The sequence below is a fragment of the Rhea americana genome, unplaced genomic scaffold (assembly GCF_003343005.1).
Source record: "Rhea americana isolate MKP2758 unplaced genomic scaffold, rheAme1 scaffold_382, whole genome shotgun sequence".
NCBI classification, from domain to species: Eukaryota; Metazoa; Chordata; class Aves; order Rheiformes; family Rheidae; genus Rhea; species Rhea americana.
Window position 1 is genome coordinate 202,219 of NW_028186515.1, and position 21,746 is coordinate 223,964.

General features: G+C 62.4%; 3 protein-coding genes and 1 pseudogene across 6 annotated transcripts; 3 read left to right on the forward strand and 1 right to left on the reverse strand.

Moving 5' to 3' along the window:
- Positions 1-8: 8 nt before the first annotated feature.
- LOC146591176 (lysosomal acid glucosylceramidase-like) lies at positions 9-3,264 on the forward strand (the record flags this gene model as incomplete). The annotated part of the gene is made up of 10 exons (XM_085313265.1): positions 9-48; positions 137-328; positions 402-548; positions 693-826; positions 938-1,110; positions 1,301-1,538; positions 1,762-1,986; positions 2,091-2,254; positions 2,415-2,540; positions 2,803-3,264. Coding segments are annotated over 10 exons (1,542 nt in total), but the record flags the coding sequence as incomplete, so codon positions are not given.
- Positions 3,265-7,161: 3,897 nt separating this feature from the next.
- Positions 7,162-9,985, forward strand: LOC146591177 (lysosomal acid glucosylceramidase-like; annotated as a pseudogene).
- A 2,220-nt stretch (positions 9,986-12,205) lies between these two features.
- Positions 12,206-14,711, forward strand: LOC146591178 (lysosomal acid glucosylceramidase-like). The gene is made up of 10 exons (XM_085313338.1): positions 12,206-12,380; positions 12,468-12,659; positions 12,743-12,889; positions 12,962-13,095; positions 13,169-13,341; positions 13,424-13,661; positions 13,742-13,966; positions 14,039-14,202; positions 14,285-14,410; positions 14,486-14,711. The coding sequence occupies exons 1-10, from the start codon at positions 12,314-12,316 to the stop codon at positions 14,592-14,594; spliced, it is 1,575 nt and encodes a 524-aa protein (XP_085169464.1). The 5' UTR covers positions 12,206-12,313; the 3' UTR covers positions 14,595-14,711.
- A 1,421-nt stretch (positions 14,712-16,132) lies between these two features.
- Positions 16,133-21,337, reverse strand: MTX1 (metaxin 1). 4 transcript variants are annotated; one of them, XM_085313330.1, is made up of 9 exons: positions 21,230-21,337; positions 20,934-21,003; positions 19,353-19,432; positions 18,857-18,940; positions 18,058-18,150; positions 17,382-17,564; positions 17,057-17,133; positions 16,640-16,794; positions 16,133-16,511 (listed from the first exon to the last, which is right to left on the reverse strand). In XM_085313330.1, exons 1-9 carry the CDS (start codon positions 21,308-21,310, stop codon positions 16,285-16,287), a joined length of 1,050 nt encoding a protein of 349 aa, XP_085169456.1. In that variant the 5' UTR covers positions 21,311-21,337; the 3' UTR covers positions 16,133-16,284. The 4 variants fall into 4 exon arrangements, with proteins under 4 accessions (XP_085169456.1, XP_085169455.1, XP_085169458.1 ...); XM_085313329.1 differs by having other exon boundaries at positions 20,934-21,021; XM_085313332.1 differs by lacking the exon at positions 18,857-18,940.
- Positions 21,338-21,746: the final 409 nt, after the last annotated feature.

A 21,746-nucleotide genomic window follows, 5' to 3' on the forward strand; every position in this document is an offset into this window, starting at 1 on the left:
TGCTGCTGTTGCTGCTGTTGCTGGTGCCCGCGGTGCCCGCGGTTGCAGGTGAGCACGGGGCTGGGGCTGGCACGGGGCAGCGGTGTGGCACAGGGGTGTCCCCGCTGGCAGCTGCCCGTGCCCCCTCTGCCCCCAGGCCCCCGGCCCTGCAGCCCCAAGTTCTTCGGGCGTGACTCCATGGTGTGCGTGTGCAATGCCACATACTGCGATGCACCAGCCCCCCTGGCGTTACCGGCCCCTGGCGCCTACGTCAAGTATGAGAGCAGCAAGGCTGGCAAGCGGCTGGAGCGCAGCGAGGGCAGCTTCCGCCGTGGCCTCCGTGCACCAGGTACTGCCACGCTACTGAGGACCAGCCTGGCTCTGCCCATGCTCTTCCCTTACGCCTGGTCTCTCCCTGCCAGATCTCGTCCTCACCCTAGACACAGCACAGCGGTACCAGAAGGTGAAGGGCTTTGGTGGCTCCATCACAGACTCAGCTGCGATCAACATCCTTTCCCTGCCGGAGCAGGCCCAGGAGCACCTGCTGCGGTCCTACTTCTCTGAGGAAGGTGAAAGCTGGGTGCTGTGGGGGAGGCAGGCAAGGGCCATGCTGGGGTGACAGCATGCCCCCTCTGACTGGGGACTAGTGTGGTTTGGAGACCTCTGGTCTCTTTCTCAGCACCTGTCCAGCCTGACCCCTGTCTGCCTGGCAGGGCTTGAGTACAACCTCATCCGTATCCCCATGGCCAGCTGTGACTTCTCTCTTCATGCCTACACTTACGATGACGTTGCCTTTGACTATGAACTTGCCCACTTCAGCCTGAGAGATGAGGACATAAAGCTGAAAGTGAGCAGTGGGAGGCAGCAGGGCAGGAACTGGATCCGGCAGGGCAAGAGGAGACACAGGGGCTCAGCCCTGTGGCTGGAGCTGAGCTGGTCTCTCTGCTCCGTTGCACAGATCCCTATCCTGCACCGAGCCTTGGCCATGACCAAGAGGCCACTGTCACTCTATGCCAGCCCCTGGACCTCTCCAGCCTGGATGAAGACCAGCGAGTCCTTCACTGGCAAGGGCACACTGAAGGGGCAAGCAGGGGACAAGTACCACAAGACCTGGGCCAACTACTTTGTACGGTGAGGAGCAACTGGTGGACAGGGAATCTGAGGGAATGGGGCCCTGCAGGTATAGATGGGGGACATGCTGAGAGGTCTTTTGGGGGAGTCCAAGGGTCTGCAGTGGTGATAGGTGAGTACTGTACACCACACACCCTGCGGTGCGCAAAGGTGGGTCTGGGGCTGCTCACACCTCTCCCCCTGCACTCAGGTTCCTGGATGAATATGCCAAGCACAACCTGACCTTCTGGGCTGTGACAGCAGAGAATGAGCCTTCAGCTGGGCTGATCAACAACTACCCCTTCCAGTGCCTGGGCTTCACAGCTGAGCAGCAGCGGGACTTCATTGCGCAAGACCTGGGCCCTGCGCTGGCCAACAGCTCCCACCATGACATCCAGCTCATCATCCTGGATGACAACCGGCTGCATCTTCCGCACTGGGCCAAAGTGGTGAGTGTGTGGTGAGGAGCAGGGGTCTACCAGTGCAAGGAGCTGTAGCAGAGCCCTTGGTCCCTGGGAGCACATCCTGCTGCATGGGGTGGGTGTCTCTGGCGAGGACTTGGCAGCTCCATCCTGCAGCGTGCGTGGGCTGTGGTGAAGGTACTCTGCCCGGTGTGCCACTGTGCAGGGTGACCTGAGGGCTCTTGCAGTGGCTGACTCTTTTGCCGCCTAGGTCCTAGAGGATGAAAGGGCAGCTCGCTATGTCCATGGCATCGGCATCCACTGGTACCTTGACTTCATTGGTCCCATAAAAGACACTGTGGTGCCCACTCACGAGCTCTTCCCCGACTACTTCATCTTGGCCACAGAGGCATGCATTGGAGCCCACTTCTGGGAGAGGGAYGTCATCCTGGGCTGCTGGGAACGAGGGAATCAGTACAGCCACAGCATCCTGATGGTGAGGCCCCTTAGATGYCCCATACAGTGGGCCCCAGAGAGGGTTGCCAGCTCTCCCCGCATCAGTCTGGTATTTGGGCAGATGTCTGGGCTGTCCCATTGCAGAACCTGAACCACTTTGTGACTGGCTGGACTGACTGGAACCTGGCCCTGGACCTGGAGGGAGGCCCCAATTGGGTCAAGAACTACGTGGACAGCCCCATCATTGTGGACAGCAGTGAAGGCATCTTCTATAAGCAGCCCATGTTCTACCACATGGGGCACTTCAGGTGGGTTGGGGCCCCTGAATGTTCCTGACTGCTGGGGCTCTAGCTCCCTGGTTGCAGTGGTGGCTTGTCAGGAGTGAAACAGGGCAGATCTGTAAATAAGACAGCTCTGCTGGGATCTGACCCTCCTCCCTGTGCTTGTTTTCTGCATTTGTCCTTGCAGTAAGTTCATCCCAGAGGGCTCCCAGCGTGTGGGTCTTGTCGCCTCCAAAGAGTCCAAGAAGATCAACCTGGAGTACTCCGCTTTCCTCCGCCCCGATGGTGCAGTGGTGGTTGTAGTCCTCAACAGGTGAGCAATGCAGTCCAGCCTGCAAGCGTGGAAGTCTGTCTTGCCTGGGTCAGGAGAACAGTGAGCTTTTGAGGTGTCAGGTGTCCCCAGGCTCTCGCGAGGAGGAGGTATTAGCAAGAAAAGATGTTGCAGAGACCTCCATGCAGCAGTGAAGGCTGCTGGGGCAAGCCCAGGCCTTGAAGATGGTTCACCCCGTATATGTGCTGGTCCTCATGCATCACTGCTGCAGGTCTAGCTGACCCAGCTGTTCCTCACTCTCCAGATCCCCACAGAATGTGACCTTTGGGCTGGCCGACACGGTCGGCCTCATTGAGGCCGTGGCACCAGCCAACTCCATTCAGACCTACCTGTGGCGACGGCAGTGACAGGGCTGGGAGGCCCCGGGACAGCCACAGGCTAGACCAAGAAGGACTGGGACAGTGCGGGTCTGCAGCCACTTGCCACCTGTGGGTGACGTGAAGGAGGTGGCTCGCCAGTGTCTGTGCTGCAGCAGAGCCAAGCGCTGGGGCTGGGCCTGAGCCGGCTGCATTCTGCTGATTGCTGGGACCGGGAAGTGACGTGAGCGACAGTGTGGGCAAGAAGAGTGGCAGAAAAGTGAGCTGGGCTGCAGCACCCCGTGCATGTACAGGAGGACTGGGGGCACCGGTGCCCTCCAGGGCAGAGGGCCTGCAGGCTGTGATTGCTGTTTCTGCTATTCTGACATTAAAGGCTGGTTCTGTCTCCATCTGCGGCTGGAAGAGAAAACCCCTGACCTGTCCACGGCGGGAGTCCCAAGGGCAGGCTTGGCTTGCCCAGTGGCTGAGCACCCTGCAACTCACCTCTGTGCCGGGGGCTGCACTCTCTGGTGGTTCCTCTTTCTGTCGACGTAAATCACGTCAAGGCTTTGCCAGGGAAGCAGTCCAGGCTCTACTTTGCTCCCAGGCCTGGTTTCAAGCATGTGCCACCTGGCAGGGTGACAGCCTGAGCCTGGATGCTCTCTGGCTGCCTCTGCAGAGCTGATCACGTGTGTGCGAGTTTGGAAACTGGCAGGGTGGTTCTGCCCTGAGCATCAACTGCCAGTCAGGATTTACCTTGCACTGTGGCAGCAGGCAGGTCCCATGGATGCTGTCTTTCCTGGATAAGAAGTGGGAGAAAAAGGCCTGGGCACCTCCCTCAGTGGAAGCCTTAGGCAGGGGCTGTGCCGGCCCTTGGGGCAGCTGTCTCTGCTCTCTGTCCCTCTGCCTAACTGGAGCAGCGTCCAGGCCAGCCTTGGGGCCTTCTATGCCTGAGACTGGGGTTCCTAGAAGAAGAGGTGCAAGGGTGCAATGTGGAGAGGGCAGGACCAGGCTGCTGGGAGCTGGGCTTTGCTCAGTGGTGTTCGTGCTCCCCACCAGAATAAATATACTGACACTGGGGCATGTTCATGGCTGCTGCAAGGCTCAGCTGGGGCTCCTACAGTCTTGCTTGTGGCTCACAGGAGGGCTGGCGGGGCCTAGAGTCACACCCCGGCCCAGGCGAGGGTGCAGGAGGTTGCCCAGCTCGGGCCTAGAGGTAGAACCAGCTTCAGGAGTGTTGCAGCAGGGTGGGTCCGGGATATGAGCTGGCTCTGGATGGGAACAGAGTATCTACAAGCTTCTCAGGGAGCTTACCCAAATGACTTCCTTCCCCTCCCCCCTCCACCCCAACTGCTGGAGATCTTGTGTGCTTGGGGTGAGCTGCAGCTCGGGCTGCTGCAGCCTTCTGCTGTGCAGGAGGGTCTGCTCGTGAGCCCTGAGCTCGGTGAGCACTGCCAGGCTGCCCCTGGCATGGAGGGAGCTAGGATGTGGGGCTGGTGGCAAAGCATACCAGGCGTTCCGCCAGGCACTGCAGCCACRGGGGTATCGTGTGGACTCCACGGGAGGACCGGCCGGGGTAGGAGCATCCTGTCCCACTACAGCGGGGAGCCTGGGCTGTGGAGCCACGAGGGCAGTGGAGTTCCGGATCAGCTGCTGTGCTGGAGCCAGGCCAGGTTGAGCAAGAGGTCACGGGCCAGGAGTGGGTGCAGGGTGCGGGCGCACCCAGGAAGAAGGGTGGGTGCACGAGGGTGTGCTGCTGCAGGGATTAAGGCAGGGAGGTCACGACTGCAGCCAAGGCTCTCCTTTAAAGCTGGGGTAGGTGGTGGGGGGGGGGGAGGCAGTGGTGGTGGAGCCGGTCCATGGAGGCAGATGGGACGCAGCACCGGGGCTGGCACAGAGCTGCTGCGTGGGATGGGCACAGCCTGGGGCGGGCCGCCGCTGCCTGCGGTGGGGCTGGGGCGGCGGGAAGCGTGGGGCAGGGATGGCCCTTCCGAGCGGCCGGAACAGCGCTGCGGCACGTCCCACGCCGGGGTGCCGGTGCGGGCGGGACCGGGGACGGGGACGGGAGCCCCCAGCGCAGAGCGGTGTCGGAGCGCGGGGAGGGCTGCCCAGGGCTGCCCGCGTTCGTCCACAAGAGGGAAACGTTTCTCCAGGATAGCGGCCGCAGCCGGCTCGGTACGGCTCGGAGCTCCTGCTGCGGATCCTTGCTCCGCTGCCCCTCTCCTCCTGGTTCCTGCTCGCTGGCTTCCTTTAAAGCTGCTCTGGTCCCAGTAATGAAGCTGGTGGCTGGATGCTGGAGGCCCCCATTTGTCTTGGCCAGGCTGCAGCTCCTCGYGCCCTTCAGTGCTGCAGGAGCAGCTGACATCGGATGAAGGGCTCCAAGTGGCAGCACCCTGGAGCCCCAGCCCTCACTGCGGCTCCAGGCTCATGCGGATCCCTGTCCCCGGGAGCAGCGCCAGGGCACGAAACCTGACCTGAGGCTGCAGGAGCACAGGCCGCCCCTGCCCTGGCACCCTGGCTGCCCACATCCATGCAAACATGGTGCGATGCTCCCAGCATGGAGAGTCCCAGAAAAAACACCTTTGAAGGGAATTTGGTGGCATCCCCTGAGCTGCTAGTTTAGCTCTGAGGCATTGCACGTCCCCTGGTCTCACTTTTCCTGCTGAACAAGAAGCTTGTTTCACCCCGTGTCAGCAGCACTGAGTGCCGCGGCTGTCCCGGCAGCCTCTGCAACGTTTTTGCTCTCAGGATTGTGGGGCTGCCAGAGCTACTGGAGCCACTGAGGCAACGGCAGCCCTGGACCCCAAAATGGGGAGGGAAGGGTGCCCGGTGCCTGGAATACGCCAGGACACTGGTGCCAGGCGAGCCGCAGCTGGATGCAGCTCATTGCCTTGGCCCCAGTGGCCAGACCTACTAAACCCTCCCCAAACTGGGGCTCATTGGCCTGAATGCAGCACTTGGCAGAGAAGTTAGTCACAGCAGGAGGTGGGAGTCTAGCAGTGCTGAAGGGTAGGAGGGACCTTGATTGCTGGAGTTGTCCCACAGCTGTATCTGATATGCCAGAAATGGAGAAAATTAGTCATAAACTGCTGCTCCACCCTGGGCAGACAAGCGCTAACAGTGTGGTGGTGGTGGCGCTGGAAGAGTTTAACCCTTGTGAAGGGCTGATGGAGAGGTGGCAGGGGGCTTTGAGGGCGTCCCTGCTGTCTGGGCTCTGTATTCCTGGAGCGTTTTCCCCATGGGTGCAGAAGAGTGGAGCTGCGCCRGGCTGGCATGGCGGCACTGTGCGGCATAGCAAGTTTCCCTGCCGCAGCGCTAGCTCAGCAGCATGGCCCCAGTGGGCGCTGCCAGGGGCCACCGCTCATGCCCTGTCTTGCAGGAGATGGGGCAGCTGGGGCCCATGCTAACTTACTGCTAGCACGGCCTTTCTTAATTGGTGCCAAGGTGGGGGCAAGCACTGCAAAAAGCCTCAGGCACAGCAGCAGTGGCTGCACTGGGCAGTYGCATTGCTCCCCAGGCCCTTGTTGCCTTGTGCAGAGCTGTGGCAGCTTGCAGTGGGGAACAGGTCAGGGTAAAGCGCCCAAGACACTGCTGGAAATCCTTGGCAGGACAGCACAAAGCACGTGCTCAGCTGTGTTAGTGGGGGGTTCACCCAGACCCCATSTGACAGCAGGAAAAAACCCCAGTCTTCAGCAAGGGCATCTTGGAGCTGCACRGTGCAGGGTGGCCTCTGCTCATGGGACCTTGTGGTGGCCAGATCTGCTGGTACAACATCCCTGTCCCCTTCTCTGGGGGATAAAGCCCTCTTGTGGCAGCCAGGTTTTCCTTCACTCCAGTGCTGTGGCTCCAGGGGAGGCAACACACCTGGTGCTCCAGGTTGGAGCAGAGGCAGGTGCTGGGCAGGAAGAGAATGAGGACGAGCCATGGGGCGGTCGCGTGGGGGGAAGGTCTCTACTCAGCTCCCCTTAAAGGTAGGTGGGAGGTTGGGGCCGCTGGGGAGTGAYAGGCAGTGGCTCCGGGCACTCGACACCTGGAGAAGGCAGGTGGGTGCCAGGGCAGGATGAAGGTGCTGGGGCAGGATGCACAGCGGCCAGGAGCTCGTGGCAGTCACAGGGCGAGCAGCACAGCCCTGCTCCCCAGCGGAGCGCTGCCCATCCCATTGGTGTAGTGGTGATGGCAAGTCCTGCCTGCAGCCCTGTGCCATCGCAGGAGTCACAGAGGCACTGTGGGGGCTGTGTCTGCTAGCTGTCTGCTGCTGCTGCTGCTAGCACTGGTGGTGCCCACAGTGCCCGGGACTGCAGGTGAGCATGGGGCAGGCACGGGGCAGTGGCAGCGGTGTGGCGCAGTGGTGTCCCTGCCGGTGGCTGCCCGTGCCCCCTCTGCCCCCAGGCCCCCRGCCCTGCAGCCCCARGTTCTTTGGGCGCAACTCCACGGTGTGCATGTGCAATGCCACGTACTGCGACGCGCTGGCCCCCTGGCGCTGCCGGCCCCCAGCGCCTACATCAAGTATGAGAGCAGCAAGGCTGGCAAGTGGCTGGAGCACAGCGAGGGCAGCTTCTGCCGTGGCCTCTGYGCACCAGGTACCGCCGTGCCAGCGCCAGGCACCCCACGGCTGTGCCAGAGGCTGAGCCGCAGCCAGTTGCCTTGCAGGGCTGCTGCTGACGCTCAGCACCTCCAAGCTCCATCAGTGCACAAAGGGCTTCARTGGGTCACTCTCAGACGTAGCGGCCCTGAACATCCTGGAGCTGTTGCGGCCGGCACAGGACAACCCGCTCCAGTCCTACTTCTCGGAGGCAGGTGGGTGCCAGGAGCCTCAAGGTGCCCCGTGGCTCTGCCTGCCACRAAGTGCACTGCTGAAGCTGTTCTCACACTGCAGGGCTCGAGTACAGCCTGGTCCAGCTGCCCATGGGCTGCAGTGACTTCATGCACCCCTACAGCTACAACAACGTTCCCTATGACTATGAGCTCTTCAGTGGCACTTCAAGCTGGTGGAGGAGGACACAAGGATGAAGGTGAGCCTGGCCGAAAGTGCTGACAGAGGCACCAGGGCTGGCAGCCACCCTTCCCACGGCACGAGTGCTGAGCCAGTCCCTCGGCTCCATCCCCAGATTCCCATCCTGCACCATGCCATGGCCATGAGCAAGTGGCCGCTTTCACTCTATGCCAGCCCCTGGACTGCGCCGACCTGGATGAGGAGCAACAAGGACATCCGCAGGAAGGGCACCCTCAAGGGGCGGGTGGGGGACAAGTACCACYGGACCGGGGCCAACTGCTTTGTCAAGTATGGGGACTCCCATGGGCCGCTGTGCTCGGGGGCATGGGGCAGGGGTGCCACAGATGCTTGCTGTCCCACCGCAGTGCACAGGTTCCTGGATGAGTACACCAAGCACAGCGTGACCTTCTGGGCTGTGATGGTGCAGAATGAGCTCCTGGTGTCCTTGTTGGGCCCTGCCAAGTTCCCCACTGTCATCTTCACCACCGTGCAGCAGCAGGACTTAATCCTCCATGACCTGGGTCTGGCACTGGCCTGGGGTGCCCACTGTGCCCAAATCATCATCCTGGATGACCAGCACAGCCACCTGCCCTCCTGGGCCCAAGTGGTGAGTGGCTGCGGCTAGCTGGTGCACTGTGGTCTCTGCTCCCCAGGGGCCTTCTTCCAGCTCCGATCGCTCCTGGGTGCTGTGTTTCAAGTGCAGACGAAGCCAGCAGCTGCTGCCTGCCCTAGGCAGCCTATGGGCAGAGCGACTCTGCTGCAGAGGTGGTCAGAGCTGTGTGATCCACAGCTGTGGCCTCCGCGTGCCAGTGCTGAGCTGGAACAGGAAGTGGCACCAGCGCTGCAGCGATGCCACCGGCATGCCAGCAGCTGTGGGGCTGGCGCAGTTTGGTTTCTGTCCTCCTGCCTTTGGGGCAGTAGAGCACCAGCGTGGGAATTGCCTTCTTCTGAAAGTACAGAGCAAAAGATCCGTCCCTGCCTCTGCCTCGAGCAGGAGGAGCACGCGGCGGGTCGCTGCCTTGCAGMGCTGGAGACGCGGAATGGCAGAGTGCTGTTCTGGGCACCCATGTGCTCCCTGTGCCGAGGTGTGCAGCTCTGCTGGCAGCCGCTGACCRCGGTGCCAGGTGCCTCCTCCGCTCCCACCAGGTCCTGGGCAATGCCAGTGCCACCCACTATGTTGCTGGCACTGGGGTTCGCTGGTACCTGGACAGCCTCATCTCAGCCCGCTGCAGCCTGGAGGCCACCCACTGGCTCTTCCCGCAGCATCCAGGAGCTCTACACAGAGGCCTGCAGTGGGTTCCTCACCCTGCGTTTTGCCATGGCCCTGGGCTGCTAGGAGTGCGACGCCCACTACAGCCACAGCATCCTCACGGTGCGGTGTCCCCTGGTACCTCTGCCGCATGGGGCCGGTGTCCAGCCACAGCCTTGATCTGCTCTCTTCTCTACTGCCAAGTCCTGGACCACTTTGTGGCTGGTTGGGCCTACTGGAACCTGGCACTGGACCTGCAGTGGGGCCCCAGTTGGGTCAAGAACTATGTGGACAACCCTGTCATAGTGGACAGCAGCAAGGATGCTACTGCAGCCCATGGTCTACCTCTTGGGGCTCTTCGGGTGGGGGGACTCACATGGGGCTGGTCCAGATGGCCCTGAAATGCTGCTGCCAGCCATGTCCCCCATGTGCTGGGGAGCCAGCTATGGAGCAGGATGCTCCCACGAGGTGGGGTGCTGGGGCTGCCACAGGCTCCTGCAGTGCCTGCTCCTCTCCTCACAGCAAGCTCAACTCTGAGGGCTCCCGGTGCGTGGGGCTGGCCAGCAGCCACAAGTGCCTGCTCTGTGACCTGGAGCATGTGGCCCTCCTGCACCCTGACAGTGCTGTCGTCCTTGTGGTCCTCAACAGGTGAGTGCAGGATGCACAGATCCTGGCAATGCATGGAATGCGCAAATCCAGAGGATGTGTGGGATGGATGTGGCAAGGGGATATGCAAGGTATCCTCGGCCAGCCCAGCCTCGCCAGCCCGCTCTCATTCGCTAGGTTTCCCTGGGATGTGCTGTTTGGGATCTTGGATCCTGCCATCGGTTTTATCGAGGCTGTGGCTCCAGCCAACTCCATCCAGACCTACCTGTGGCGACAGCAGTGAGGCCGGGCCTGCTGGTCTGCAGCAGCAGTGGATGGGGAGCTCACGTGTCCCCCTATCCTGACTTCTGCGGCTAAGCCCCCAGCAGCACCCTACTCCGCCAGCCTGTGCCCGGCACTGCGCACTGCCTGGTGGTGTCGCCTGGGCCCTTCGTGGTGCGCGCCAGCATGCCAAGCGGAGCTGCCACACGCTCCCTCCAGCACGCGTTGCTGCCTGCTGACGGTGAGTGACTTGGAATCCACTGCTCTGCCGGGGACGCTGGTGCGAAGGGTGCCGTTGGAGGACGGGGTGGAAGGGGGAGCACCGGAGCCCTGCTGCTGCACGTGGCCTCCATGCCTGTAGCTGCAGCTGGAGACTTACCAGTTAGCCAGCTTTTAATTCATTTCGTATGTGCTGTGGTGATTCTCTGCCCTAGATATATATATTTTTTTAATGAACATATCACATTGCAGTGGGACAGATGCTGCACGAAAGGCACAGCATGCTGCTGCTGTGTCTCTATGCATCAAACACAGCTGCAGACCATCGGTGCAGTACCGGCTCTTCCTCAAGATCACCTTGGGTGCCACATCCTGTGCTCTGCTTGCAGGGGCTTGCAACAGGCTCCCCTTTCTTCCTGCTGTGTCTGGGACTGAGCTGCCAGGCCCCAATTACCTGGGTAGCCTGTTTACCCTTCTTAAATACGGGTTACAGTATTTGCTTGCTGCAGCCTTTGGGAACGCTACCAGCATCCCGGGCTCTTTGAAGTCCTGGAAATAGAAGGCCAGATTGCTTCTTGGCATATCCCATGTGTGTGCAAGCTCTGGAGCTGTGTGTTTGGGGGGGGGGGGAAGAATAGTTTAACAGCTGTTTTGTTGGCGTATGAGATGAAGACAGCACCTGGCTCAGTGTTGAGTGTATTAATGGAGCACTTCTGCTCATCCCACATTTTTATGGATGTGTCTGTGCAGCCCTGGCCCAAATGGCGACTGCAATTCCAGGGGCGGCGCAAGCAGTGCGTGCTGAGCCTATGCRTGTGCTCCAGCACTTACACACAGCCCCGCCGCACGGCCTTGCTGCTCCCTCGCCGTCTGGAAACGCGTCTGCTGTGGGGCCAGTGGTGGCTTTATTTTCCTCTACATGTGCCAACAAGTGCATGGAGAAGCCGTGGGATGCAGCATCCCCGGCGCTGCCCCTGTCCCGTTTCTCTGGCTGAGCCAGCATGGGCAATTAGGAGGGATCCCAAATTAGACATTGTGACGCCCAGGCGTGTTTTGCAGTCCACAGGACAGATGATAAACGGCAGCCTCCACCCAGCCCAAGCTTCAGCATGTGCAGGGGGCCGACAGCACCAGGGCACCTGTGGACGGAGCTTGGCTCCCGGGAAGGTGCACAGTGCGAGTGTCCCTGCTGCRGTGGTCCTGGGGTTGCCTGGCTGCACCTCTTCCCGCATGGTGAAGGCCGGCTGGCTGCAGGGCGTGGGTCCCAGATGAGGCTCTCGCCCACATTTGGCCACCCATACTTGGGTGCCAGGTCAAATGGCTCCAGATGGCTGGTGGGGCCACATGGCTTCTCGCACTTGGGGGCAAGCTCAGTTTGGCATCTCCTTGCTGTGGGCGCCAGTGCCCGGGGTGCCTTACTTGCCCCCACCATGCTCCCAGGGTGCCGGCACAGGCTTCAGGAGCGCATTGCGAGTGCTGCGGTGAGCGTTGCAAGCTCTCATTGGAGCACAGTTGCAAAACCCTCCCAGGGCGCCCCTTAAAACACACGTGGAGCCGCTGAGCTGTCCTCTCACCAGGACTTGCCTTTCCTGCTCTGCGAGACGCGTCACCTCCTACAGAGACGCGGCCCAGAGAGCAGGTCGTGGTGCTGAGGCGAGGGCTTTCCAGCGGGTTGTGGCTCAGAGCAGGTAGGCAGTGGGGTCTGAGGCTCCTTGCTGGGCTGTAGGGTTGGGGGGTGGGGTGCACGAGAGCCCTCCTGGCTCCGGCACACTTCCCTCCTGGTCGCCTTTGCCCTGTGCCAGCAGCAGAGGCAGCTTTTCCTGCACCCTGGTGCAGCAATGTGGCAGGTGGGAGGGACGGGACGGGAGCACTCATGGGGAATGGGAAATGCAGTGCCCTGGCTCCCAGGATGCCCCTGGTGCCTGTCCAGTGAGGCTCCTGGAGTGGGACGGGTGCAGGAGGGCAAAGGGGCACAGGGAGCCAAGCAGTGGCAGGAAGATGCTGGCAGATCCCTGGCACCGGTGTCCCTCCAGGGCAGGACCCCGGGGCTGCACCCGTGCCATCACCGCCTGCTGGCTCGTGCCGGCCCCAGCTCCCAGTGTCCCCCGGAGTGCAGCTGCGGCACGGCACCATGTGGCCCGGATGCATCGGCGTCCTAGGATGGATCCTGCTGCTGCAGGTGGTGCCAGCGGCCGCAGGTAAGCACCCTGTCCTGCTGCATCCCGCCCCGCCAGCACTGCCGGCTCCAGCRGTGCCCCAGAGCAGCCCTGTCTCTCGCGCCGCAGGTGGCCGTCCCTGTGACGCCCGGGACTTTGGGCACGGCTCGCCGGTATGCGCCTGCAGTGCCGCGTACTGCGATGCACCGGCCCCCCTGGCGTTGCCGGCCCCCGGTGCCTACGTCAAGTACGAGAGCAGCAAGGCCGGCAAGCGGCTGGAGCGCAGCGAGGGCAGCTTCCAGCGCAACTCCCAAGTGCCAGGTACTGCCATAGTGCGGTGCCATGCGCCCAGGGGGCCCCGGCGCTGCCGCAGCCCCAGCTGCGACACTGCTCGTCCCCCGCAGGTTTCCAACTCACCCTGGACACGGCACGGCGGTACCAGAAGGTGAAGGGCTTTGGCGGCTCCATCACGGACTCGGCCGCCATAAACATCCAGTCTCTGTCCAAAAAGGCCCAGGAGCACCTGCTCCGCTCCTACTTCTCCGAGGAAGGTGAGCGTGGCGCGGGAGTGCGGCTCTKCCCTCACACCTGGGACTCCCCGTCACAGCCAATCCCCTCCGCAGGCATCGAGTACAACCTCGTGCGTGTCCCCATGGGCAGCACTGACTTCTCCGTGCGCCTCTACACCTATGCTGACACAGAGGGCGACTTTGAGCTGAAGCACTTCAACCTGACAGAGGAGGACACGCAGATGAAGGTGAGCAATGGAGGGGAGCATGGTGGCCGTGGCACAGGCTGGGGAGTGCCTGCTGCCATTTGCTCCTCCACAGATCCCCATCCTGCGTGCAGCCCAGGCAGTGGCTAAGCAGCCACTGTCACTCTACGCCAGCCCCTGGACCTCGCCGGTGTGGATGAAGACCAACGGGGCCATGACAGGCCGTGGCACRCTCAAGGGCAGCCCCGGGGACAAGTACCACCACACCTGGGCGCAGTACTTCATCCGGTGAGAGGCCAGGGAGCATGGTGCATGCTGGCCACAGGCTTGCCTGGCACCTGGCGCCACTCACCCCTCTCCCCGTGCCCAGCTTCCTGGATGAGTATGCCAAGCACAACCTGACCTTCTGGGCTGTGACAGCGGGGAATGAGCCCACGGCTGGCGAGATCATCTTCTACCCCTTCCAATGTCTGGGCTTCTCCCCTGAGCACCAGCGGGACTTCATTGCACGGGACCTGGGCCCCGCACTGGCCAACAGCTCCCACCGCCATGTCCGGCTCATCATCCTGGATGACCAACGGGTGATGCTGCCCTACTGGGCACAGGTGGTGAGTTCCCATGCCGGCTGCCCCAGCCCTGTGCCTCTGCCTGGCACCAGGGCAGCCCGCAATGCCTCTCTCCTCTCCAGGTGCTCCATGACCCTGTGGCCGCAGGCTACATCAGTGGCATTGGCATCCATTGGTACCTGGACTTCCTGGCGCCCATTGACCTAACACTGTCCATCACCCACCACCTCTTCCCAGACTACTTCCTCCTGTCCACGGAGGCCTCCACTGGCTCCTACTTCTGGGAACCCAGGGTGGTACTAGGCGACTGGCAGCGTGGCAGCAAGTACAGCCACAGCATCCTCTCGGTAGGGCTCAGGAGGTGGTGGGGCCTGGCCTGGCCCAGCTGGCCCCACTCAGCACTGTGACCTGCCCTGCAGAACCTCAACAGCTACGTGACGGGCTGGACTGACTGGAACCTGGCCCTGGACCTGCAGGGGGGGCCCAACTGGAGCAAGAACTATGTAGACAGCCCCATCATYGTGGACAGCAGCAAGGACGTCTTCTACAAGCAGCCCATGTTCTACCACCTAGGACACTTCAGGTGGGTTGAGGGGCGGCAGGGGGCAGCCAGGGCCAGGGGTGGCATGGTGTGGCGGCAGCCTGCTCCCCGTTTGTCCTTGCAGCAAGTTCATCCCTGAGGGCTCCCAGCGCGTGGGGCTGACCGTCACCAAGCGGTGCCGTCAGTGCGACCTGGAGCACGCGGCTTTCCTACGTCCCGACGGCACTGTTGTCCTTGTAGTTCTCAACAGGTGAGCGCCGCGGCCCCGGGGCCCCACCATGCTGCCCTGTTGCCACTGACCTGCTCCCCATCTTGCACCCCCCAGGTTCCCCACGGAGGTGCCATTTGGGATCTTGGACCCCCAGGCTGGGTTCATCGAGGCCACGGCACCGGGCAACTCCATCCAGACGTTCCTGTGGAAGCAGCCAGCTTAGCGCAGCTGGGGCCGGGCGGGGGCGCCAGGGCCAGGGGACAGGWCCCCCATGGGGACAGGAAGATCCGCTTGATCCGATGGCCACAACGCCCACTGCTTTCGGGGTGTTTTCATAAAATAAACAGGTTTTCTACAGCCCTGCCTGTGCGTCTACCACCCCCCCCCGGGGGGGAGGGGGCGGGTTCAAGGCAGTGGGATGGGGGCAGATGGTGCCTCCCTCGGCGCCCCCTGGACGCCTGGGCCCCATCCCGGCTGGCGGATGCTTCCCGGGCGCGGGGCCGGGGCAGGCGGCAGCCGGGATTTAGCACGGAGGCCGGGGGGGGGGGCGCATACCTGCAGGCTGACGTTACGCTGGGGAGGCTCCGGCACCGCCGCGTGGCCCCCTCCAAGCTGGAGGAGCTGGGCAGCCCCAGGAGCCGTGGCTGGGGGCGCTGGGGGGAGTGCGGCTGGGGGCCCCATGGTCGATGCAGGGCGCCGGGAACCCGGGGCGCCAGGAGCGGGGCTGAACAAGCGAGGGCTGTGTGCTGCCCCGCCGCCGGAGTGCAAACATCCCTGGCCAGACACCACTTTTCCATTCGCCAGCTCGTAAACCGACGGCAGCCGGCGGAAACCGCAGCCGCGCTGACGTCCCTGCCGGTGCTGCGGACGGGGGCCGTGCTGCCGGCATGGGGTGCCCTCACCCCCACCMTGCCCTGGGGACCGAGGGGCACCAGGCATACCGTGCCGAGGCGAATGCCCCAGGAGCCACTCGGCAGCATGGACCCCTCAGCTGCCCTTTCCCGGGCTCTCACAGCCACGCTTACCACACTACGTGCCTTTGGCAGTGCCAGCACTGAGGAACTCCCCATTCCTGGCACACACCGAGGAATGCAAACAGAGCCGTCATCGCTGGAGGGATTCCTGGTGCGGCTGCGGCCTGGCGGCTGCTCGCTGCCACGGAGGGTCACGCATCCTGCCAGCACCCCAGCACTGAGGCTGTGGGAGCCCGTGGGGCCGGAGCTGCATCAGCACCCATCYGCACACGCACAAGCCAGGAAGCGATGCTGGCACCGCAGGGAGGGGACCTGGGCTCAGGACGTGGCCAAGGTGCTGAGCAGCCCCGGGAATAAAAGGCAAATAAAAGGTTTTCACTTCTTCCCACATTCCTAGAGGAAGAATCTGCCATGAGAGCAAACGCCAGCGCAACCTGTGGCCAAGCCAGCGTGGACCTTCCTGGCCAGCGCTGCGGTGAGGATCCGGGGCAGGGCACAGGCTCGAGTAAGGCCATCCACAGTGCAGGGCAAGCATGTTGCAGGGCTGCAGCCTGCCCAGTGGCACCCAGGGAAGCATGCAGGGAAGAGGGACAATGTCTTCAAGGGGCACAAATGTGCTGGAGTGACACTGGGGATGTCACCATGCTGCCCACCTGGGCAAGGCGTGAAACAAGCTGTGCACGCATGTGCTGCAGTCCCAAAGGCTYTGCCCCTGCGGGGAGGTGGGCCGGGGGCAGGATGCCTGCGCCGACGCGCCTGTGGGGCCGCAGCAGGTGCAGAGCGCAGAGGAGAGCAACAGGGTTTATTGGTGTGGCATCTGGCAGTCTCCCATGGGTCCCGTGGGGCCACAGCACCCCAGCACCGGCTGGCAGTGAGGCTGCAGAGCTCCCAGCAGAGAAACAGTCAGGTCAAATGGTGATGACCACTGGCCACTCTTCCTCACTCCTCCTCCTCGTCCTCGTCCTCCTCCATGGTGATGGGCTGCCGGCCAGCCGGCCCCGCACTGCCCCGCTGGATGGAGACGATGCCACTGAGGAAGGCATAGCCTAGCATAGCCCCCAGCCCCACCAGCACCGACAGGACCTGGTTGCGCCACTTATGGGGGTCCTCCTCCACGTCGCTGCCATCAGCTGCCATGGCCCTGGGAGCACTGGCCAGTGGGTCACCTGGTGGGGACAGAGCAGCGTGAGATGGCCTGGGGGGCAGGCAGAGATGGCCCCCCCCAACCCCAGGGCGGCAATGCAAGCTAGCAGATGCCTGAAGTGCTGGGAGAGCAGCAAGCCCGGCACCTCACCTCCATCCCAGGGGAAGTAGAGGCTGAGGATGGAGGCGCAGTAGTTGCACAGGTTCTGCAGGGATTTCAGGTGTTGCTGCAGTTTTCCATTGGGCAGTTTCGCTTTCAGGAGTGGCGCCAGGCGGCTGAAGACAAATGCATCGAGGGAGGCAGGCCTGGGGGCATGGAGGCATCAGCTGTGGGCCACGGTCGCTGCAGCACCATGGAGGAGCATCCTCCCTCCATCCCACCCAAGGACCCCAGGACCCGTCAACTGCCCGCAACCCCGCATCCAGCAGCCTTCCTGGCAGGCTGTAACCGAGCAGCGAGACATGGGCTCCTGGCTCACCCCTGCATGGGAGCAGGGGACTTCCAGGCAGCCGCACTCKCAGAGGAACTATTGCTGCCCCTGAGCATGTTACCCCTGCAGTCACGTACGAGTCTCCGAAGAAAAACTTCTGGGACCCAAGGCGCTGGGACAGGAGCGTCAGGCATTCCCGAGCATCACGGTACAGCTAGAGAACAAGGACAGAGTATTGTTACCTACCCCACAACACCCTGCCACTTCCCCAGGATTGAGGGCCACAGCAGCGGACTGCCATGATGCTAAAGGGCCAGGAACAGTATGCTCAGTTGGTGGGGCTTGCTCTGCTCCATCTGAGACTTTGGTCTCATATGATCCCTCCAACCACAACTGGGCAGTCACCAGGGACCCACTGTGTCCAGGTCCTGCCTGGTTTCTCTCTGCTGCACATCCTCTCACCTCCTTCTCCAGCTTTTCCTCATCCTCCATGTAGCCATCTCCCCACAAAAGCTGCAGCCGCTCCAGGTGCTGCTTGTGCATGCAGTTGGGCAGGAAGAAGTTCAGCGGGAAGGGAATGGTTTCCGCGTACCATTTCCGTGTGTGCTCCACGTAGTTCTTGGCATCCACCCAGAACGTGTGGATCTGCAGCAAAGGACAATCCATGCCGAGGCCTTGGGGAGTGCTGAAGGCAGTGCAGCCTCTCGCTGAAGTGCAAGGACTTGGCACCATGGAGACCATGCTCACCAGCGCTGCACGGTAAAYGGGGGGTCTTGGTGTGGAGGTGTTAGGTGGAGGGGTGCATGCTAGCCTTCTCCTGCCCAGCCCAGACTGCTGGCCCCAGAAACATCAGAGCTGCCAGCGATGCTGGGCCCCGTGTTGAACCCCAGCCCTGGCTGCACAACTTGACCTGCTGCTGCCCTGCAAGACCCCGGCACCCTAGTCCTTGTTCCTGGTGCCTCCAGCCCAGAGGTTTTGCGAACTACAACTTCCTGCTGCCGCTCTGGCGCCAAAGAGCACCTCTGAGCCCCTTGGCATAGCTCTACATRCAGGTATGGACCAGGACTGGTCCCCAGTGAGACCATCTCCCTGGTGTCGCCACCCTCTGAGATGTCCCAGGGGCCACACTASGACTCACCAGCACGGGCAGCAACTTCTCTTCTAGCAGCGACACAAAGGCCAGTGTGTCTGCTCCCTGCTTAGCCGAGAGGTCGTAGTCAGCATTATACTTCTGCAGAACGAATGCAACGGGGTGTGATCAGGCAGGGAAGCGGCAGTTTGGTCCGTGCCCTCGAGCTGCTGTGACAAAGGGGTGCGCGCATGCTCGCTGCCTGCAGTGGGACCAGTTGGAGGTACGCGCTCCGCCTGCCCTTGCCCCTACTGATGCTCAGGGTGGAGTTTGCCTGAACACTTCCCCGGATGCCTGGCCGGAGCGGAGGGTGCAGAGTTTATTTCTCTCTGTCACTGCCCCCCCACCAGGCCCTACCCACCCTACTACAGACCCTGTTTTACCAATGTGGGAAGAGTTAATGTTAGCCTGGACTTCCAGCCCCGCAGGGAGGTGTGGTGAGCAGGCAGGTGGGGGTGAAGGCAGAACAGACCCCGGTCCTGTGCACGGACCACAGCCTCCCTCACAGCTTTTGGGGGAAAACAGCCATGTGAGGTGAGACTCCAGCCACCTCCCAGCCCCAGGGGACCCAAAGGCAAACCAAGCTGGCCCCGGGCCGTCCTGCCACACAACAGACCAGCTGTGTCCTGGGAGCCTGCAGGACTGCTCTCTGCTAGCAGACATGCAGTGCTGGAGCACAAACCACAGAGGGGAAAGGTTCCTCTTTTTCCAAGGAAAGCTGGCACCAGTGAGGCCTATTTCCACTGAAGCCAGGAGCYGGTAGAGCAAGCGGCTTGTTCACAGCCGGATATCTGACAGCTATCTGAACCTGGCTCGCGCTTCGCTCCCTGCCACCTTGGCCTCCAGGAAGCTCTGCAGTTCTTGGAGATGGAGCAAGATCCAGACGTCCCACCTAGCAGGACCATGTCTRTCTTGCTTGGGTCATGTGAGGCTGGAGGGGGCTGTGCCACAGTGCGCATCCCCCAGYGAAGCTAGCCCACACGGTCAGCTCTGCAGGGCCAGGCTCCCCTCCTCTCTGTGGCATGGAGGTGTCACCACCAGGACCACAGGCCAGGGCTCAGTGTGGGCTGCAGCAGCGGCTCCCTCCTGGCCTCACGCACTGTCCCACAGGGAGCCCCATGGCACCTGTGCATGCCGTGAGCCTTGTCCACCCCCAGATGCCAGGACTCCTACGTCCCACTCCTGCAGCCAGTGCTGCCCTTCCCTCCCTCGCTGCAGTGGCTTTCYCACTCCTTCCCCTCCCCATACGGCTCCAGGTGGTGGCAGTGGTCCCAGGGGAGTGTGCGACCATCACCTGGCCCTACCTGCTTCCTGAGGTGGGTTATGATCTGTTGCGTTTTGGAGATGATGCCTTCGTCCTTCGTCTTCAGAGCAGGCAGGCTGCCTGAGGAGACAGGAGAGTGAGGGCCTGTCGCAGTCCCTGGGCATGGGGAGGGGGACATGGGTGCCTCCTGCAGCAGGGTGTAGGGCACACGGTGGGGTGAGCAGTATGTGCCCAGAGCGAGGGGGGACATCACAGCACGATGGGTCTAACATCGACGGGAGTAGGCGGGCGATCGGACAARGCATACATGATGGGACAAGGGGCACGTGCCAAGGCAAGGGGTGTGTGCAACGGGAAAAGGAGCATGTATGTGGTCTRTGTGATGGGATAAGGAGCATGTATGCTGGAGTGAGTGGTGTGTGTGATGGGAAAAGGAGTACGCATGATGGGACAAACGTGTGAAGGGACGAGGGGTGCATGATGGTTTGAAGGTGGGTATATAGGACAGGGGCTGGACACCAGGGTGATCAGTGCATCTAATGAGACAAAGATATCCATGATGGGCCAGGGGGTGTGTGTATGATGGGACAAAGGCATCTGTGACGGGATAGGGGCACGTACAATGGGACAAAGGTATCTGTGATGGGACACGGTGCATATGACAGGGTGAAGGTATCTGTGATGTGATGGGGGCATGTACAATGGGATGAAGTGGTCTATGATGGGGTGGAGGACAGGCACAATGGGACAAAGGCATCTGTCACGAGACAAAGGATGCATGCCAGGGTGAGTGGCACATATGATAGGACAAAGGCATCAATGATGCAACAGGGTCACGTACTATGGGACACAGGTGTCTATGACAGGATGGGGTTGCGTATGACAGGATGAAGGCATCTGTGATGGGAGGAGGGGGACACATTAGTGTGAGGGGTATGTATAATGGGACACAGACGTCTACGACAGGATGTGGACACGTATGATGGGACAAAGGTGTCTGACGGGATGCGGACAGGTACAATGGGATGAAGGTGTCTGTGATAGGATGGGGGACACAGGCCAGGGAGAATGGCACATATGATGGGACAAAGGCATCTATGATGAGATGGAGTCACGTACAAAGGGGACACATGAATTCATGATGGGACAGGGTCATGCRTGACAAGATGCAGGCATCTATGAGGGGACGGGAGCACATATGATGGGATGAAGGTGTCTTGGGYGGGATGGGGGGAGTGTATGATGGGATGAAGGTATCTTTAATGGGATGACGGGGGAGTACAATAGGACAAAAATGTCTGTGACAGGAAGATGAGCACATACAATGAGAGGAACGTGTCTGATGGAACGTGGGTATGTATCATGGGATAAAGGTGTCTCGGACAAGACATGGGGCACGTATGATGGGATGAAGRTGCCTATGAGGAGATGGGGATGCATATGATGGGATGAATGCGTCTATGATGGGACGTGGGTGTATATGATGGAACGGAGGCATCTACAATGGGATGGTGGGGCCGGCTGGGCCCCTTGGCRTGGCGGACAGAACCCTTGCCCCCGTGGGTGGTGCCAAGGGCCTGGCCCAGCTCGGCTCCTCCTGGCCTCCCCGCACGGTCCTTACCAGAGGGGCTCCTCCAGGGGTTGGCGATCCTGTGCACTTTCAGCGGCGCCCCTGTGAACCGCGCGTACGTCTGCAAGAGAGGAGAGCACTGGGCCAAAACGGGCTAGATCGAGCTGTGTTGGCCCGAGCCAAGCCAAGCTCAGCTGAGTCAGACCGAGCTGGGCCGAGTCGAGCCGTGCCAGGCCAGACTAAGCCGAGCCTGGCTGGGCCATGCCGAGCCGAGCCGGGTCAGGCCGAGCCAGGGAGCGGCCCCGGCTGCCCTCCACCGCCACCGCCGCCGCCGCCGCCGCGCTCACCAGCACGGCCAGGCAGTCGGGGTCCACCGAGGGCAGCCCCCAGCCCCCAGCCCAGCAGAACAGCTCCATGGGCGCCGCCATTTTCCGCCCGACCCGGAACCACACGACGGGGCGGGACCGGCACCGCCCCCGGGGGGTGGGACTGACGCCCGCGCGGCTCCGCCACCGGCACCGGGACCCCTGCCCGCCCCGGGCTCCGGGGCGCCCCGGCCCTCGGGGCGGCACCGGGACCACCCGGGACCCGCGGCGCCACGGACGTCGGGACGGCACCGGCACGTCCCAGGTTCCGCAGTGCCCGGCCCTCGGGGCAGCACCGCGACTGGGACCTCCTGGGACCCACGGTGCCCCGGCCGTTGGGGCGGCACTGGGACCAGGACGTCCCCGGACCCACGGTGCCCTGGCCCTCGGGGCGGCCCTGGCGGCAGCGCACCGCCGGCAGCGGGCTCATCCGCAGGCGCCCTGGCCCGGCCGCCCCCGGCGGGGCCCCGCCACCGTCAGCAGGGATTARCTTTGCGGC

What these genes read in the sequence shown, in the direction of transcription:
- MTX1 (XM_085313329.1), bottom strand. Translation starts at nt 21,310, where the DNA reads ATGGCGGCGCCCATGGAGCTGTTCTGCTGGGCTGGGGGCTGGGGGCTG. An exon ending in GGGAGCGAAGCGCGAGCCAG is followed by an intron (nt 18,151 to 18,856) that starts GTTCAGATAGCT and finishes TTCGTTCTGCAG; the next exon opens with AAGTATAATGCTGACTACGA. An exon ending in AGGAAAAGCTGGAGAAGGAG is followed by an intron (nt 17,134 to 17,381) that starts GTGAGAGGATGT and finishes CTTGTTCTCTAG; the next exon opens with CTGTACCGTGATGCTCGGGA.